This window comes from Dendrobates tinctorius, unplaced genomic scaffold, assembly GCF_039654945.1.
Source record: "Dendrobates tinctorius isolate UK_male_01 unplaced genomic scaffold, ASM3965494v1 ptg000199l, whole genome shotgun sequence".
Taxonomy (NCBI): domain Eukaryota; kingdom Metazoa; phylum Chordata; class Amphibia; order Anura; family Dendrobatidae; genus Dendrobates; species Dendrobates tinctorius.
In genome coordinates this window covers 6,292,328-6,313,181 of record NW_027361866.1, presented here as the reverse complement: position 1 = coordinate 6,313,181, position 20,854 = coordinate 6,292,328, and the positions used below count along the sequence as shown (strand labels likewise).

Below are 20,854 nucleotides of genomic sequence, written 5' to 3'. Positions count from 1 at the left end.
AATAATCAATATGGCACCATATATGACACTATACAAGCTGACAATAGCCACACAATATGGGCTCACAAAATTAATATCAAAAATAGATCGAAAATGAAGAATAAATAAATAGAGTGAATAACTGCAAAGAAAAAATATAAAAAAAATATAAAATTAATGCCCTGTGTGAATAAATGGAACAAATAATCATAAAGAAATTATCACTCTGATGGTAAAAAACCTAATAAAAAAACACCAATCAATAATATCACAATGCAAAAAGTGCACCAGTGCAAATAACACTGTCTACCATTAGTGTAGCCCGGCTATTATACCGCTGTCTATGGTTTCCTCACAGTGATTATCTTGCACTGGTGCACTTTAATTACTTATTAATTATTTTGCTTGCACAATATTATTATTGTTCTTGCATACATATAGCAGCAGTTACAGTCAGTACACTTGCACATTATGTATATAGCGGTTATCTTGCACTGATGCACTTTCATTACTTATCAATTACTTTGTTTGCACAATATTATTATTGTTCTTGCATACATATAGCAGCAGTTACAGTCAGTACAGTTGCACTTTATGTATATAGCGGTTGAGTAATTTTGATATACCAACGAAATAATGCTACTCATGGTTCTTTTAGAGTGAATAATTATTTGCACTGGTGCACTTTTTGCATTGTTTGTGATATTATTGATTGGTGTTTTTTTATTAGGTTTTTTACCATCAGAGTGATAATTTCTTTATGATTATTTGTTCCATTTATTCACACAGGGCACTAATTTTATCATTTTTTCTTTGCAATTATTCACTCTATTTATTTATTCATGGTTTTCGATCTATTTTTGATATTAATTTTGTGAGCCCATATTGTGTGGCTATTGTCAGCTTGTATAGTGTCATATATGGTGCCATATTGATTATTTTTAATCAATTTATTTATTTATTGATTTTTTTAGTGTGCCTTCATTGTATTCATTATATGATATATGCATGTATTATTTTATTATTGTTTGTGTCATGAGTTAATAAAATATAATTTTTTAACACTATTTTTTATTATTTTTTCCATTTGATCCTGTTTATTTTAGAAATTTCCGCCTTTCCTGGTGGTGGTGTGTTTTTTCTTTAAGGGTATGTGCCCATGATCAGGACATAGGAGTGCTTTGGACGCGGTGTATTTTCGCTGTGTTAAATCTGCGTGTGTTCATTGAACAATGCGGATTTATCGCATCCAATACATTCCATTGTGGGAATTTCTGTTATGGAGACTAGCATCTCCGCAACAGAAATTGACATTCTGCGGTTCGTAAACCCGCACTGTGGGTGAGTTTACGCAGCATCAAATAGACGCACAGTGGGCATGGGATTTCTATAAATCCCATCCATTGTGCTTGTAATGTAGAAACCAGTGAGCTGCATCCAAAACGCTGCTTTTCCTGATCGTAGGCACATACCCTCATTCTATCTTCTTAGATGGATATTGGATTTACCGCCCTTCTTGACATATATACACTTTTCTTTTGTTTACAGCTTGTTTCCTAGGAGACCGACCTCTGCTGCTGTGTAGCTTGTAAGCACTGCCCTGAAGCTGGCCAGTGTTAGAAAGTAACAGAGGGCTCAATAGAAAAGAGCTTGTAGGCACGAAGCACGCTCTGCTGTCCATCAGTGGCGGTCGGTCTCAAAGGCAACGAGCTGTGGACAATATCCTAAAAATAGCTGACACTTAAGAAGCAACAAATTGCCAAAATAACTTGTATTTAAAAGTACAATTTGGCAGAACCCACGTATAAAGATGGGAATAACTCTACTGCACGCGGCACTTTCAATGGTGAATCAAAACCTACTGTATATAACAACTCCTAAGAGCCCCTACAATCCATCTACTTATTGGTACATCTCTTCCAAGCATTACAACTTTAACAGTGTGGCATGATAATCGTACTTTTCACAACCTACATGTTGGAAAGTTTCCTATCCAGCCCACCCTTTATGGGGTTCCCTTTCGATCTAGCAAACCCCTTGCTGTAAAAACGTAGATGCGTGTGAGAACAAATGCCTAAGAACAAAAGAGCAGTGGCATTTCACAGAAAGGGTTTCCTGTAACCTTTCACAAAAGTCAACCACAGCAAATGGAAAATAAACATCATAGGGACACTGGTTCGTTATGCGAGCTTCATGTTTCCTCCACTGCTGTCCATGGTGCTGAGACCCACCAGCTGTAGAAAATCTGTCACACATATTCTAGAAACAGAAGTGTTACGATCTGTTTTTTTTCGTTACTGATATAGTTGTAGAAATTATTTTTCCAGGACCAAATATATTTAGCTCGGCTTTCCTCAATTAGCTTTTCTTTTCCCCTCCTCAATTATGTTTTCCTTTGTTCTACTTGAGTTTACCACAATGTCTTACTCTTGAAAAAAAAGAACCTGTCCTTAGATTCTTGCTGCCGAAACCATGGATAGCATGAATCAGTGCCTAGCTGAGCAATTTCTCGCTGCAGCATTTTAGAGAAAATATAGTATGAAAAGCCGGCTAGTGACTACAGGAAAAGACCAGACTAGTCTGATGACCTCACCAGTTGCTTTCTCCCCACTCTGATCCAGTTTATGGACAGGTCTCTCCCTCTGTACAGACATGGCAGCAGGGTCGAGATGAGGGGTAGGCAGGATAGGCACCACTAAATGTCTGCGGCTGCACAGCATCTTCCTCTGTAGCTCCAAAGAAGTGTAAATCTGCACAGCGGGGAAGCCCACTCAATGCACAGGTGTTGCGTGAACTAAGCTGCAGGCATATATACAGCAATGAATGCTCCGTAAGCCGGGGTGCCTCTCCAAAGGAAACAGCCTCAATAAATGCCAAAATTGAAAAAAGCGGATGGCACTCACCGGTAAAAAAACTTCTTTATTCCAATACTTTAAAACAACGGCTTCGGGAGGATGGGAGCAGGAGTGGAAAGGACTACAGCCATTTCGCGCTGCAGTGGCACTTCTACTGGTCATCGACGCTGATGTTTTAAAGTATTGGAATAAAGAAGTTTTTTACCGGTGAGTGCCATCCATTTCTTTCAATTTTGACAGCATCTTCCTCTGGCTGCAGACATTCATTACAGTGTTGGCTGGGGTGCAGGCACACAGGCGAGCAGAGTCGGTCACCGCTCACCCCTCTCCCTGCCTGTGCCCCGACCATCACACCCCCTGAACTCAATTGTATTCCCATGATCTGGGATCTTCAACAGAATGCAGGCCACTTTCAACCTGCTGAAGAAGGCGCAGGCAGGAGATGTCACCATATCGCGTCATCTGACATCATTGTGCCATCAGCATCCTCGGCTGTACAGGAAGCAAGAGGAGGCAATGGCCGCGGTGCATAGTGTGAAAGGGGGCAAAGAATGGATAAGGAGAAGGGCAACTTGAAAAGGGGGCACACTATGGAGAGAGGTTAGCATGGTGGGGGGACCGTGTGGAGATATAGAGAGTGTAATGTAAAACTAGAGGGGACAGCCATGGTATAGGTCGTGGTTCATAAGGACGGACGGTGTGGTGGTGGGTGTAACTTATTAAGGCAGACAATGTGGAGGTCATACACTACAGGAAGCTTATTTAGGTCACATTATGGACAGATATTTCTTGTATGCAGTGGGAATTGTAATAACACTGTTACTTTTAAAGGGCACAGTGTCAGGATGTGCTGCAGAAGACCGCAGAAGAGGGAAGTCTATAGAGACTAGCTGTTTATGTGAGAGGTCATCATGATGTCTGGACAAAATGGAAACGAAAAGAAAGAAAAGCCTCAGAGAATAGGTCGTTGATACTGACTACGTCTCATCAGTTCTGTGGTTTTTGTATGGTCTGCAGTCTGACAATGACCATAACAACTCCATGCATCTCTTTACCATTGTAAAGAACATTTTGGGAGTTGTAAGTCCATGAGATACAAATTTATATGGGCCTGACTTAGCTAGTTTGTTATTAAATGTGATGTCATAGACCTAATGCAAAAAGGAAGAATTATCTGGGTAGAAAAGCAAAATGAGCAATTTTAAATCCACGGTGCTATATAATATGATGATTGCAATATATTGAGAGAATAAACATTTTGATGGGAGGAGGAATGCTTCTTTAAAAACAATCATGCTTATCCATATCCCTTTATTAGGGTTCATACTCATTTGCAAGAAAAACGGACGAGTGCAATCCTATTAAAAAAAAAAGAATCGGATTGCACTCTGACTAATGTTATTCAATGGGTTACATCTGCAATCTTTTTTCTCAGTTGAAATAGAACTGAGAAAATAAAAAATTTAAAAAAAAAAATTGCAGCATTCTGCTATTTACAGCGTATCTCAGACGAGACACGCCAATGCAAGTCAATGGGTGCAAGCAATAAAAAAAATTAAAAACAAATTGCACAGCATACGGACCATGCTAGTGCCATCTGATTACTACACACCCTATCCTTTGAAAAGCCGGCAATTCAGCAGGCAAGAACAGCAAAATCACAGCGGGACCCAAGAGAATAGAATAAATAGAATACATACAGTATACAGTTGTGGCCAAAAGTATTGACACACCTGCAATTCTGTCAGATAATACTCAGTTTCTTCCTGAAAATGATTGCAAACACAAATTCTTTGGTATTATTATCTTCATTTAATTTGTCTTAAATGAAAAAACACAAAAGAGAATGAAGCAAAAAGTAAAACATTGATCATTTCACACAAAACTCCAAAAATGGGCTAGACAAAAGTATTGGCACCCTCAGACTAATACTTGGTTGCACAACCTTTAGCCAAAATAACTGCGACCAACGGCTTCCGGTAACCATCAATGAGTTTCTTACAATGCTCTGCTGGAATTTTAGACCATTCTTCTTTGGCAAACTGCTCCAGGTCCCTGATATTTGAAGGGTGCCTTCTCCAAACTGCCATTTTTAGATATCTCCACAGGTGTTCTATGGGATTCAGGTCTGGACTCATTGCTGGCCACCTTAGAAGTCTCCAGTGCTTTCTCTCAAACCATTTTCTAGTGCTTTTTGAAGTGTGTTTTGGGTCATTGTCCTGCTGGAAGACCCATGACCTCTGAGGGAGACCCAGCTTTCTCACACTGGGCCCTACATTATGCTGCAAAATTTGTTGGTAGTCTTCAGACTTCATAATGCCATGCACACGGTCAAGCAGTCCAGTGCCAGAGGCAGCAAAGCAACCCCAAAACATCAGGGAACCTCCGCTATGTTTGACTGTAGGGACCGTGTTCTTTTCTTTGAAAGCCTCTTTTTTTCTCCTGTAAACTCTATGTTGATGCCTTTGCCCAAAAAGCTCTACTTTTGTCTCATCTGACCAGAGAACATTCTTCCAAAACGTTTAGGCTTTTTCAGGTAAGTTTTGGCAAACTCCAGCCTGGCTTTTTTATGTCTCGGGGTAAGAAGTGGGGTCTTCCTGGGTCTCCTACCATACAGTCCCTTTTCATTCAGACGCCGACGGATAGTACGGGTTGACACTGTTGTACCCTCGGACTGCAGGGCAGCTTGAACTTGTTTGGATGTTAGTCGAGGTTCTTTATCCAACTTCCGCACAATCTTGCGTTCAAATCTCTCGTCAATTTCTCTTTCCCGTCCACATCTAGGGAGGTTAGCCACAGTGCCATGGGCTTTACACTTCTTGATGACACTGCGCACGGTAGACACAGGAACATTCAGGTCTTTGGAGATGGACTTGTAGCCTTGAGATTGCTCATGCTTCCTCACAATTTGGTTTCTCAAGTCCTCAGACAGTTCTTTGGTCTTCTTTCTTTTCTCCATGCTCAATGTGGTACACACAAGGACACAGAACAGAGGTTGAGTCAACTTTAATCCATGTCAACTGGCTGCAAGTGTGATTTAGTTATTGCCAACACCTGTTAGGTGCCACAGGTAAGTTACAGGTGCTGTTAATTACACAAATTAGAGAAGCATCACATGATTTTTCCAACAGTGCCAATACTTTTGTTCACCCTCTTTTTTATGTTTGGTGTGGAATTATATCCAATTTGGCTTTTAGGACAATTCTTTTTGTGTTTTTTCATTTAAGACAAATTAAATGAAGATAATAATAACAAAGAATTTGTGTTTGCAATCATTTTCATGAAGAAACTGAGTATTATCTGACAGAATTGCAGGGGTGTCAATACTTTTGGCCACAACTGTATATGCATAAAACAGATAGACATAATGGACATAAAGAGATCAATAATATATGTAATAAGTACAGTGCATGTGCAGCTTACTGTACATGTATTTAATGATTATTGTAATTTTCCAAACCAACAGATAGAAATTCGACAGCTGGGGCAGATGTTTATAGCCTGGGAAGGGGGCAATACCCATGAACCTTCATAGGCTATTAATATCAGCTCATATCTGTATACTTAGCCTGCCTTTACTGGCTAATAAAATGGGGGATCCACCAAAAAAAAACGTAGGGTCCCCCTATAATTAATAACCAGCAAAGGTTAGGCAGACAGCTGAGGGCTGATATTAATACACTAGAAAGGAGCAATGGATCTTGGCCCCCGCCAGGCTAAAAAAAAAAAATCAGCTCTCAGCCACCCTAGAAAAGGCACATCTATAAGATGCACCGAATCTGGTACTTAAACTCGCTCTTCTCACTTGACGCGTAGTGGTGGCATGTGGAGTGATAGTTGGGGGGGTTGATGTCACCTTAGTATTGTCAAGCGTCAATAAGCCCAGAGGTTACTAATGGAAAGGAATCTATAAGACGCCTCCATTACTAACCCCATAGTAATTCTGTGTAAAAACACACACACCCTGAATAAAGTCCTTTAATAAGAATTAAGAATGACACAGACTCCTTTAATAAATCTTTAATTAAACCATACTTACTGCATCACCCATTCCAATGACGCCATTGTACCCTGCAAGAGAATTAAAATAACAAACAGCAATATTCCTCACCTGTCCACTGAGATGATAATCATCTATTTGTCCCAAGATGGGTATAGCTCTGCTACATCTAGATGGCAGGCGGCATGGTTGCATGATGCAGCCATACATCCTGTCATCCAGCAGAGACACTGAGCAGCATCCATTACCGCTGCTTAGTGTCTCGAGGTGAACTCCTATGACCTGACTGACGTTACCGCGTTCGTGAGAATGTGCCATCAGAAAGGTTCTGGGAGTTCACAGCCAATGAACTCACTTAGGCCTCTTTCACACATCAGGTTTTCGGCGTCAGGCGCGATCCGGCGCTTTTGACTAAAAACGGATCCGGCGAAATGCAATGCCGGATCCGGTTTCCCCCCCATTGACTTGCATTAGAGCCGGATTGAGCCGGATGGCCATGCGTTTCATCCGATTTTCGCCGGATCCGGCAATGTGACGCGATCCGGCGTCTGGAAAAAACGGCTACTGTAACGTTTTTTGTCTCCGACGAAAAAGCCGGACACGCCGGATCCGGCATGTCCGGCTTTTTCATACAATGAAAGCCTATGAGCGCCGCAATGCGCCGGATCCGGTTTCTTTGGTCTGAGCATGCTCAGTAGCTCTGCCCACAGGACATATATAAAAGCAAGACAATGGGACCCTCAGCCACACCCAACATGCCACCCAAGCCAAGAACCAGGAGCAGGAGAAGGCAGCAGACATCTGCAGCAGCAGCACCATCAGCACCACCCCAAATGGAGCAGTATGCTGAACAACGGGAGGGGAGTCCAGCAGCAGATGAGAGACGGTAATTATCAAATCCCCCATTCCTCCAAACTAGGGCTATGGAATATCAAGATATTCATTGGCCCTTTGTTTCTCTTTATTCAACAGCCGCCCAATAGATGCAGCAGCAGCAGCAGCAGCAATGGCAGCAGCAGAAACACCACCCACAGCCATGGAGTCTGGCCATGAGGAAGACAGCACATCTTCTGGGAGCCCTCCCTCGCATCGTCAGCGTTTGACGGTAAGTTTTTATTTCCAAAATCCATCATCTCTGTAATATATGTGTATTCATTGCCTTTTATTTCAAAACAGGAATCACAAGATGAAGAGGAGCTCCCAGAAGAAGAAGGAAGGGGTGGACAGACACTTGGAGTGGGCTCACAATTGGTAAGTTTTTTGCATCAAACGCAGAAACACAACATCACACTACACACAACACATAGAAAACAATGTTCTGCAGACCACACACAGCAAACAAATGCCTACATCCAAAGACATAACATTTTTTGTTTTCTTCTCTAGTCTTCCCAATCTGGTGCTCAGCCAAGAGGTCCTCGCAGTGCCTCCCAGGGTCGTCGGCGACAGCAACGCGGCGGTCACCAGCGTGTAAGTATAAATATTTTTGCTTTGTTTTTTTTGCACTTTTTATTTCATTTCTTTTGTGGAGGCTAATTATGTTATTTTTGTCTTTTTCTTTAACAGCCTTCACAGCGTGCTCCCGACTCTGACGGTGAGGATGGAGGGATTGATGTGGACCGCCTCATCGATCTCGTCAGAGAAAGGGAGCCGCTCTGGAATATGGCTGACCGCCGCCACGCTGACCTGATCGTTACCCGACGACTCTGGGAGGAAATCTGTTCGCTCCTTGTGGACCGCTGGGAGGACCTCGAAGCTCGGGCCCAGATTAAAGAGCGTAAGTATATACAGTACCGGTTGCTTGATTTAAACCAGTGTTTCCCGAACTCCAGTCCTCGTGGTCCCCACGGATCATGTGTTCAGGATTTCTATTTACTTTGGAAATCCTGAAAACATGACCCCTGGGGACCATGAGGACTGGAGTTTGGGAAACACTGATGTTGTATACTAACCACTTTGTCCTTTCTCGTTTCAGGGGAGAGAATTGTGAAGCGGTGGCGGTCTGTGAGGGATCGTTTCAAGAAGGAGTTCAATAAAGAGATGCGGGCCCCGAGTGGATCTGGAGGACGCAGGAGCAAGTACAAGTACGCACGAGCCCTGTCGTTCCTCCGGGAGACAATGCTCACCAGAAGGTAAATATTACCCACCACATGTGACAAAAAAATGTTTAGATGTAACTTTTTTTTTTCAGCCAGGGCCATACCATGTCACTATTTTAATTGTTTTTTTTTCTCTTTATTCCACAGCACGGTGAGCAGCACTCGGGAGCCTGCACGATTGGACCCTTCTGAGGCGATCCCTGAGGAGACCGGCACCGAGGGACACTTCGACCGCCCCGGTACATCTGCACCTTCCCAGCCTTCCCACACATTCGACCCATCTGTCCCATCCACCAGCACAGGAGCATCGTGGCCGCCTACATTACATGAAGCTGCTGGTGAGGAGATCGCTTTCCCTTTACCCCACCCTTCTGCCCCTGCCACCTCTAGTACACCTGCGGGTACTGGGCGGCAGCGGCAGAGGGGTCAGGAAAAGACTTATGCGCCAGAGTTCTTGCATCTGAATGCATCTTTCCAGAACTGTCTAAAAGTCTTGTCAGAGCAAATCTCCGCAAGCTATCAGCAGATCAACTCCAGCATTCTGGAGGTGAAGACACTTCTGAAAACCATGCATTCAGAAGCAAGATCTTCGCCAAACCACACCTTTTTCAGGTCTGTTGTGGAGCGCATGGAAACGCTCTCTCCTGCCCAGCAGATGCATGTAATGCATTCATGCCACGCTGCTCTCCAGCAAGTTACCTCCCAACCTCCTCCTCCCACCACAGTAGTTCCTCCACCTGCACCCCCTCCAGCCACTTTCCATCCTCCCCCTCCTATTACATCTACACCCCCTCCAGCCACTTTCCATCCTCCCCCTCCTATTACATCTACACCCCCTCCAGCCACTTTCCATCTTCCACCTCCTATTACATACCATCCACCTCCCCAGCACCAGCAACCTCCCCAGCACCAGCAACCTCCCCAGAACCAGCAACCTCCCCAGCACCAGCAACCTCCCCAGTACCAGCAACCTCCCCAGTACCAGCAACCTCCCCAGTACCTGCAAACTCCCCAGTACCAGCAACCTCCCCAGTACCAGACATCTCCCCACTTCCAGCAACCTGCCCCGTACCAGACATCTCCCCACTTCCAGCAACCTGCCCCGTACCAGACATCTCCCCACTTCCAGCAACCTGCCCCGTACCAGACATCTCCCCACTTCCAGCAACCTGCCCCGTACCAAACTCCTTCCCCATACAACTTGCCATCAACATCATCAGCTCCTACAGTCCCTGCCCAACCCTCCACTCCACCACCCACCACCTCTTCTGCTTCCCACATGTCCACCCATTCTGTAGTTTTTTCCACACCTTCACCTCTAACTGTTCCTTCCCCACCACGATCCCAGTCCTCTCTCCACACTCCCAGTGTCGAAGTGTCCCGCAGCCCCTCCAGCAGTATTTCCACCACACACTACACAGATTTATAATGTGTGTATTTAAATAAAAATGACCAGTTTTATGGTTTCAAAGCTTTATTAAACAAGTTTATTAAAATTTTAAAAAAGTTTACTAAAAAAAACATTTTTCAATAAAAGTTAAATTATTTTACACTGGTTGTCTGTCATTTCTTTCTGCGGCGAAAAAGGTTAAATACAGGGTATTTAAAAGGTGAAATGGTATTCAAAACTAGGTATATAACTGTGGGTAAATTTTAGCTTTTTGCCACAGTTGTGTTCCTGGTTGTGTTTGAAGCAAAGTATTTCACGTAAAAAGTTGTGTTTATTGTTGGTGATTTCCTAACAATGTACACAACTTTTGTTAAAAGGTGAAATACTTTGCATAAAACACAACCAGGTACACACCTGTGGCCTAAAGCTAAAAATAGAGACCATGACAAGATAGCCAACTTTGGTTGGCAAAGGTATATACTGTTGGTACAGAAGGTACACAAGTTTGGTTAGGGCACAAATCTTTCACACTCTGTCATCCTGCCAGTGTACTCTGCCTTGAGGTGACATAAAGTATAGTGCAAAATTGTCCCTCATTACTGAAACCGTCACAGAACTTCTAGTGGTAATGTCCTGGTAATCTTGCAAGGTGGTTTCTTCAGAGGTGTCCTCAATGGAAATGGGTTCCTTGCAGATAACAAAATTGTGGAGTACCACGCATGCTTTGATCACCTCGTCCACAGTTTCTGTCTTGAGGTTGATCGCAGTCAATAGGACCCGCCATTTGGCTGTCAGAATACCAAAGGTACATTCAACCATTCTTCTTGCTCTTGTGAGGCGGTAATTAAAAATGCGTTTTGGTCTTGTCAATCCTCTGCTAGAGTACGGTTTCAAAAGGTGTTCTGACAGCTGGAAGGCTTCATCCCCTACACAGACAAATGGCATAGGTGGACCAGATGTTTGCGGCAGCGGTCTAGGTGGTGGGAACTGGAAGGTGTTTCCATACAGTTTACGCCCCATGGCAGACAGTTTGAAAACTTGAGAGTCATTGGAGCGGCCATAGGCCCCAATATCAACCGCAATAAATTTGTATTCCGCGTCAGCGATGGCCATGAGGACAATTGAAAAATATTTCTTGTAATTGAAATATTCCGATCCCGATCCAGCTGGCTTTACAATGCGTATATGTTTCCCGTCCACAGCGCCCAAGCAGTTGGGAAACTGACATATCTGTTGAAACTTGTCAGCAATTTCAATCCACCTCTCTGTTGTGGGCTCTGGTAAAAACTCTTCAGCTAAGGAGTCCCACAGTGCACGGCATGTGTACTTCACAATTCCAGATATGGTGGAAATCCCGAGTCTGTACTGGAAATGCAGTGACGAAAGGGATTCTCCAGTTGCAAGAAATCTGTGGGGAATTAAAAAACAATAAATTAGTTTTAAATCACAGCATTACATACCAAAACTGAGCTATAACACTTGGAGATACAAACTACCACCAACAAGATTGCAGTGAAAGTGTGCTCTGATGCGATCACATCCAATAAATGTGGCTTACCTTAAAGTCACCATCAGACGCTCTGCGGGTGAAACAGAGAAGCGGCAATAGGTGTCCGCTTTTCTTATGAGGTGTGCAATGCGCTCCACCAAGTAATCAAAATTCTCCATTTTCATCCTAACATATCCAAAAAATTTATCCGGGTTTCGTCAAAGGTCCATGCAGAGTGTAGAATAGACCCCACGCGTCATTCTCTTGGCTGTGATGGGGTTGATCCACAAACGTCGTCTACGATGCCTGATGCGCTGCTGTCTCGCTCTCTCCTTCTCCAGAACAATCACCCTCAAACGATTCGCCTCCGCTATAAAATCCGCCAAATTCTTCAAAATATTTCCAATGACAACATCCATCTTCGCCAGTAACTTGCTCTTCTCTCCAACCTGCACTTTCTCCTCGACAACCTGTCAAAGAAGGGCTGTAGGAACACTCTATATATAGTTTTCCAGTAGCCAATCCCGTTCGGAAGGCCACAAGAGTCAATTTTAAAAACCGGATCCGGCGTAATCCGTCGAAAAACGGATAGAAAAACGGATGAACCGGATGAGACGGATCCGGTTTTGTCTGTCAAGAAAAAGACGGATCCGGCAGAAAACCGGATCCGTCACATCCGGTTTTACTAAACATTTGCCGGATCCGGCGTTCCGGCACGACGCCGGATCGCGCCTGACGCCGAAAACCTGATGTGTGAAAGTAGCCTTAACTGACACCAGCGTGAGCATGATTTCTTTTTACTGTAAGCAGGTGCTGAATTGACGGCTTTTCATCTATCTAATTATATATATGTTTTGAAGATTATTTCCTTTGAAAACTATGTTTAAATGACAGGGAACTGCTCTATGTAAAAGCTCATGTTACAATTGCATTGCAGTCAGATAGCAATCGCACTGCATTTGGATGTAAATGGGTGCTAGGTGTGAAAAATCGGATTGTATTGGCATGACACTAGTCCATTATTTTGGTCCTGATATTGGAACATTTCTTTTTTCACACATATGGGCATGAGCTTTTAGATTAGTTTCCATTAGGGCATCTGCCAAATGATGGACACTTTAATTGAAACCAAACAGCCCCACTCCCTGTTGAGCCTCACTCCTAAAGTACATCACTTTTTTTTACCTTTGCTGGTATTTTTTGGTAAAAAAGGGAGGTACTTTAGGGGTCTCTGGCCCATTCCTTTACTTAATTGCTGAGTGGTCATCAGGGTGGGTCGGGGAGGAGGGGCGTGCCGTTAGGTTCATCAGCCTAGGGCACCAAAATAGCTTGTCCCAGCCCTGCATGGCAGTGACCTGTCAATCAACTGGAGTAGGAGGGGAGAAGCCAGCCAGGGGCTACACGGGTTCGTCAGTTCTCTCTCTATGATCCCCAGTCAGGTAGAGGACAGACTAACTTGTTCGGTTTGGCCTTTGTCTGCCTTCTCTCTGTTTGTTCCAGTTGAAAAGAGAGAAAAGCATACCTTGCTGCAATTGCACAGCCAAGCTCAAATCCCTGTAGCCCGTGGTTTGGGCAGCATAAACCAAGTGTCGGGTTCCCTTTAAATATACCAAATGTAAATGAACCCCCACAACCCCTGAAGAATTGGCACCTAGAATGTGAACTGAAAACTTCTGGCATAGGCTATAATACAAACTATGCTTATATTGTATACACAAACAAATTACAAATAAAATTACTTGTTTGTTAATGTCTAATGGGAGTGCAAATAAAAATGTAATACATCTGCCTATGTGGCTTGTAATTAAAGAACATAAAAAAAAAATGGATAAAAGGAAATCACATAAAAAAATGATTTATTGTGATCTGCCCAGACCCTCACTAATCAAAAGTGAGCAGGGTTTCTCCAGCATAGCCGCTCATTAGTAAAGAGTGAATGTGCACGGATAAGGTGTTATTTGAGCATGCTCGTGTGCTAACAGAGTGTCTTCGGTGTGCTCAAAAATATGTTCAAGTCTCAGCGGCTGCATGACACATGGCTGTTAGACAGCTGCCACACATGCAAGGATTGCTTATTTGATAGGCAACCTCTGCATGTGTTGCGGCTGTCTAACAGCTGCGAGACATGTAGACGCAAGGACTTGAACATATTTTTCGAGCACGCTTGGAGAACACCTTATCCGAGCACGTTCGCTCATCACTAATGCTCATCCATTCATGCCAATAGGAGGAATTTTGCAACAAAGGCTTTCATTATTGAATTATGGTTAGGCAACCAGACTCATTAGGTGGTGTCTCCCAGTGTTAAGGGAATTGGTCAGCAGGATTACATCCCTCCTCTTCCCAAGCTATCTATATGCACATGGCAGCACTTTCAAAACAAATGAAGCAACACTTAGCTAGTCCCATCCTTCATTACAGAGAAATCAGAGTGTCAATTAATATGCAAATGAGATTGAAGTGCTTTTGGTGAGTGGGAGCTCTTTCACAGCCTCTTCTCCCTGGATCTATTCTCCTCCCAACAACAGCTCTTCCTGCTTGACTGACAGCTTCTTTTCTTGAAATTGAACAGTAAAGGAGCTGTCAGTCAAACAGGAGAAAACAGAGTTTGGCAGGGAATAGAGCATCTTTGACTGACCTAAGAACAGTTTGCACGAGCCAAAAGTACTTGAGCCTCTTTTGCATATCCATTCAAACACTGATTTTCGGTTCGGTATGATGGGCATCGCTGTTACTCATCCTGACCCTCCTCTCTTCTTGCAATGCAATCCACATGAAGTAAGCAGGAATATGACGCACCCTACGTCAGCCACACAGTCCCTTTTCATGCTCCTGCGCAGGTGTACGTCTCTCTGCCCTGCCGAGGGCAGAACAAAGTATTGTAATGCCTATGTGCTGGTGCTCTTTGGCCTTTCCTGGCAAATGCGCAGAACAGAACTTTGCCATGCCCTCGACAGGGAAAAGAGAAGTGCGCCTGCGCAGGAATGTGATGGGGACACTGTGTGGATGATGTAGGAACCGTCATTTACACAAAGCAGTGCAGGAGGACGGCATCTCAAGAAGAGAGGAGGTGCTGGATGAAGAACAGCGACGCCTAACGGACGGAACCGCGCCAAAGGTGAGTATAATAAAAGGTTTTTTTTTTTGCCTTGCAGGGCGAATTGGAGTCATATGTGCAACATTATAGAATGTTGTCACATGGGGTTGAAAGGTGGTGGCCGTAGATTATATGGGGAAAAACCTGGCGATAGGTTCCCTTTAAATTCAGCTTCTCAATGCGCACAACTATACTGACTAAAACAGCGGCTCTTATGCATAGGTGATGGGATCCCAAGATTATAAAGTGTTATAAAATATTTTAAAAATACACATATCAGCACTGTGATATACAAAAGAAACTAATGTTAAGTGAAAATTGGAAAATTAATAAAAAAAAACATTACATGCCATTTAACCAGGTTTTCCAAAATTTTCAGAAGGCCAGAAATAACTTGAAATTTATCTCCAGGTCTATCTGCTGCTCCATATTTATATATCATTACATAACATGTCCAATATTTTACCTGATTCTACAAACTTGTACCGTTACAAAGTGTTCTATGCCAGTTTATAGCCATATGGGATTAGTTCACATTTTGTACATTTTAAGGCTGCTAAGAGTAATCACTGTGTAGGCTGCAAGTCTAAATGATCCCCGTATGTAAAATAAAACATATAAATGACTTCCAGCGTGAAGCTGGAGCACATCACACACACTATCTCCTCGGACTCATCAAAGGCTTCACTGGGTAGGATAATAACTCATTGTGGGTAACATCATTGAAGGTGAATTGCCTTTAGATGACTGGAAACTTGCTATACTTGGAAAGGACTTTTGTTTTCTACCCAAAGTATTTTGGATAAAAGTTAAAAAAAAGTTAAAAGTATTTTAAAAAGGCACAAACATACAAATCTGTAGCCCATTATCTGGCCAATCGTATATGTCTGAAACAACATGTATACAGTATTATTACCCACGACTTGGCAGAAATCACATAAATGTCTTGACTACCAAAGTAGTGATAAAAATGTCGTACCAATATGAACATGTCCATAATATATGCAATATAGTAATAGCATAGCCAATACATTAACATGCCGCTCTATCACAGACTATGTGCACAATATACTGTATGTAATACATAAAGGGTGGGCCATTTAAAAGGTTAAATCCTGGGTGGGCTATTTATATGGATACACCTAAATAAAATGGGACTGGTTGGTGATATCAACTTCCTGTTTGTGGCACATTAGTACATGGGAGGGGGAAAACTTTTCAAGATGGGTGGTGACCATGGCGGCCATTTTGAAGTCGGCCCACCCAGGTGTATCCATATAAATGGCCCACCCTGTAGAACAAAAGCACGCACCAACTAAACTATAAATCTGTTATTTAAATACCAGCGATTACATTTCAAGAACTGAACTTGGGAAAGTGACAATCAAGGTGGGGTGAACATTTATTTTTACATAGAAGAATATGGCCACAGAGATCTACAATAATAAAAGAAGGTGGTCCTTCTCCATCTTCCACAGGACTAGGTTTAGTTACTACATAGACAGTATTAGTAATACATTTACAATTTAGTCCAAGTATTAAAACGATAGAAGCCCTTCTAAGGGGTAATGCAGTAGAACATGTGGACCTTTGACACTGTCACATACACCCTGCTATACTTTTAGGAAGTTTCACCACCTAGAAATACAATTTGTATTAACTTTAAAAAGAAAAAGCCACGATTTACCTCTTCATACTGATAACCATCTTCTGATTCTTCAGAAATAGTAACCTCTAAACAGAAGTTAAGGAGTTTTAGAAATGAAATAATGTATCAAATTTACTTAATTTACAGGATTTGATGAGAAAAACCAACACTTTACTGAGTAATAGAATAGTACTGGCAAAAAAAACGGTATGTACACCAGTGGCAATTACACACAGCAGTGATAATGGACTAAAATGACAAACAAAAAATAAAATCTGTAATTAAAGAAAAAAGAAATTTGCTTATTTAACAGGGATATTGTTTTCATAGTGCTGTAGATTAAGTGCAGCAAGACAGCCCCATGTCGTCCTGATGACTTGTGAAACCTCACATCGCGCACAGTCCATGCTGTGAAGATTCTCCGGTGCTGGAGTCGCAAGCAGGCAGTCATGTGACGGCAAATGTGCGAGATGCATTCTCCCGGCCACATTCCAACAAGATGGGAGTGACCTCGCCGAATGCAAAAGTATTGAGCGAGGCCGGAAATACACTAGTTGGAATGTGGTCAGGACTATGTGGAGCAAGAGAATACTCACAGTGAGCGTGATGTGAGGATATACAAGTCTGAAGTCATATACAATGACTGAGAATTGCAACTTTAATACCCGCTGCTATCCTGAATATTTCTTTTTATTTATTTTTTTTAAATCTGCCTTATAGGTGAGTGTAGCATATTGTAGTCTAGGATTCTCACAGTATTCTCTGGAGGCATGACTTTAGGCAGCTCTGCAACGCACCCTTGAAAAATACCATAAACGTAACACTAAATAAGAAAACAAACATATCTCTAGAATCGTATGGTGGAAAAAAAACAAAAAACATTGCAACTCACCTCTTTCTGAAAATCCTCTCTATTCTCAAGAATTATGTAGCTTACTGTTCACTTGTGTAATCTATGAGAGAGGCCAGTTTCCCAAGCAAGGAGTGTGCGTTCAGAAGTTTTTTTGCTATACAGCTTGCAAACACTGCTCTGAATCTCGCCAGATCCCTGCGCTTATCCGATGCTGCAAAGGCAAAGATACTACAACTAACAGAAGCACAGAGGACACAGTTCAGACCATCTGGGCCACCATGTCGCTCATCTAAACTGTAAATCCTTTCGGAGGCATTTAAAGGTACCCCATCACCTGATTCACAGGAGTTCCCTAGTCCTCAATAGTGGGTACCAATTTTGATCATACCGCAGCCACTCTCTCATTCAATGGACAATGGTCACCTGAATCGTGCCGCTCATACTGCAAGCAGCATGAATCAGAGCTTGGCTACACGACTACACTATATTTTCTCTAAAAACGCTCTAGTGTTTCACGTAATACATGGTTTAGAAAATCTGGCCGAGGACCATAAGCAAAGACGATTCTAGTCCGGCGCCACCATGGCCGGATTCTCCAGGTGATGACAAACCTCTCAAATCAAATTATCTGGCTGTAATCGTTTTTTCCCTGCTGGAGTTTGATCTGTAGCATGCTAAATGCCGCTGCGCATTCTGAATTTGAGTTGCAGATATTAACTCCTCCCAATTTGTCGGAACTGGGCATAAATGGACCTAAAATGCCAAATGTCAAAACATTTTAGCGCAGCCTCGAGTTGTGCCAAAATGTTGAAACTTTTCAGAGCTTTTTACGCCAGAATTCTGGAGTGAAACCTTTGATGAATTTGGCCATAAGTGAATACATAACAACTACCTCTGTCATAGTGACATAAATGGGTGACACAGTGGTTAGCACTGCAGCCTTGCCACGCTGGAGTCCTGGGTTCAAATCCCACCAAGGACAACATCTGCAAGGAGTTTGTATGTTTTCCCCGTGTTTGTGTGGGTTTCCTCCCACATTCCAAAGACATACTGATAGGGAGTTTAAATTGGGAACAGTGCCAATAATGCCTGTAAAGCGCTGTGGAATTAATGGCACTATATAAATGAGTAAAATAAATAAATAATGTACAATTTTACTATAAAAATATGCTAATACATTAATACATTAGAGGTAACAGAAGCAAACTAAGCCATTTTCGAGCATGACTAAAAAGTGTAAGAAAAAAAGTTAAGAGATACAGGGTGCAGTCGAATGGCCAAAAAACTTTGAGTCATGATCCAGGTTGGATTATGACAGATAAATGCACTAGTAACCTTTTTTCTCCTTAAGCTGTGTGCTTAAAGATAGTTTTGCCCCGGTGGCCATTAGGGTCATTGCACTGTGTTGGTTTCAGTTCTAGTTTTACCCCTGGTGGCCGTTAGGGTCATTGCACTCTGGTTACTTTAGTGCACGTGATTATAAAGCAGGTGTGATTGCTCTGGCTCTCTGCTATAAAAGTGTCAGGTGTTGCAATCACTGTTGGTGATAGTGGTCATTTACAACCATCCTTGGTGGTGGAAGGAGCTAGAGAGAGTTCCTGGCAGCTCAGAGTCCTGGTGTGGAAGGAGTCACAGAGGGGATTTCCTTGCAGCTCTGACAGAACTTGGTGGCAGCTATTCAGGAGGAAAGCTGCATTCTGGTGGTGGACTGGGAGCAAGAGCAACAGAGCAAAGCTAAGTGGTGTTTCCCTGTTTGTCACTTTCCTCAATGTGTGTTTCAGTGCAGTGGTGGGATGTTTCTGCACCGTCCATTTCATTAGAAAGGGCTAGGTGCAGGGCGAGCTACGATTCTTAGGTTCCAGCTCGGCGACAGGTGCGGAGCCTGTATAGCGACTGTTAGGAGTGTAGAGACTGGCTCAGGGGAGTGCAGGAGGTCTCCACGTCCCCGTTCCCTATCGCAGGGGCCTCCATTGTATCGGTTTCCCTGGTGTTTCCCCTTATTATTTAAATTTGCCCTGCTGGAGGCGGTGTATCCAGTTTCACATGTAATTCTGAAATTCGCCTGCTGGAGGTGGCGTATCCGGCTGCACGTTATATTATTTAAATTCGCCCTACTGGAGGCGGTGTATCCAGGGTCACGTGTGTGAGAGAAATTCGCCCTGCTTGAGGATGTGTGTCCAGCCACACGTTGACCATCACACTTTGACAACTATTGCATCGCAATGCTCAGAATGGCCAGTGGCTCTACCGACCAGAGCGTGACAGTTTCTATTTCTATGCAGCATGGGTCAGGAGAGACACCGGCCAGTCCAAGCACTGTGATGCAATTGTCTGTGTTATACGGCCGTCTGACTGATCTCTCATACTTTATCACTATAAATCCAGGGAGGTCTGAAAGGTTAAAGTGGTTGTCCAGGCATATAATATTAATGACCGATGATCAGGATAGATTATCAGATTGGTGGGGGGGCAGACATCAGATCAATTGTTAATAGTCCAGCAGGCTGAGTGGCACAGAAAATAGATGCTTTTCTGAAGTTCTTGGCAGCAGCTGCAACACATTTAACAGAGCTGTGCTGTTCAACTGCATTCAGTGTTGATATCTGGCCAAGCTAATAACAGCTGACTGATTTTGATGATTTTGATGCCAGGAATGAGACACCCGCCGAACCAATACCGATGACCTATCGGTGTTAGATCAGCAATATTATGTGCATGGACAACCCCTTTAGGTTGCGGTTTACATGTGCTTATCCCTGCCTTGCAAAACATATATATTTAAGATAGTATTTAATTATGTGCATGGACAACCCCTTTAGGCTGCGGTTTACATGTGCTTATCCCTGCCTTGCAAAACTTATATATTTAGGATAGTATTTAATTATGAAAAATAACCATATACAGGACATAAAACCGAAAAGGCTATCTTCAATTACAGCAATATGAAAGTAACAAAATACATCTTGGTATGTGACGTCCCCCAACTACAAAGCGCAAAGATGTTGCCTTGTGTATTGAACACGTTACATATTGAAACTAAAATTGCAGATGCAATACTCACAAAGACATATATTTAATTTTCAATTTACAAATTTCCATGTTGGGATACAATCACTTGAATGGCAGCAAGTGGGCAACACACAGGACTTACTGAACGGGCAGAAACAGTCCGGCACCTGTGCTTTACACAATGCAGATGGCAGAACAGAGGCTTAACACAAGAAAGTAGTGAATGGAGTAATATTGTGTACAAAATGTGCAATTTCCGAGAGCTTATACTATAATCAAGATTCATTTTGTAATTACAACTGTTGCATAAAGCTTCATTATACAGCGTATTTATGACTGTAGTGGGTATCGCTCTGTTCTTTTTACATTTGTAGCAAAACGCGATTGATGTCTGTTTAGATTGCTTGATGCTCATTGCTCCCACACTGAGACTAT

The 20,854-nt window shown here is 42.8% G+C and overlaps 1 protein-coding gene across 2 annotated transcripts in view; it reads right to left on the bottom strand.

Annotated features, from left to right (window-relative positions):
- The window catches only part of SPAG16 (sperm associated antigen 16), a 1,757,100-nt gene that overhangs the window by 1,718,434 nt on the left and 17,812 nt on the right, over positions 1-20,854 (bottom strand). For both annotated transcript variants that reach the window (XM_073553217.1, XM_073553218.1), the window contains exon 2: positions 16,597-16,643. In XM_073553217.1, coding sequence (XP_073409318.1) covers positions 16,597-16,643 — 47 coding nt within the window. The remainder of the gene's footprint in view (positions 1-16,596; positions 16,644-20,854) is intronic.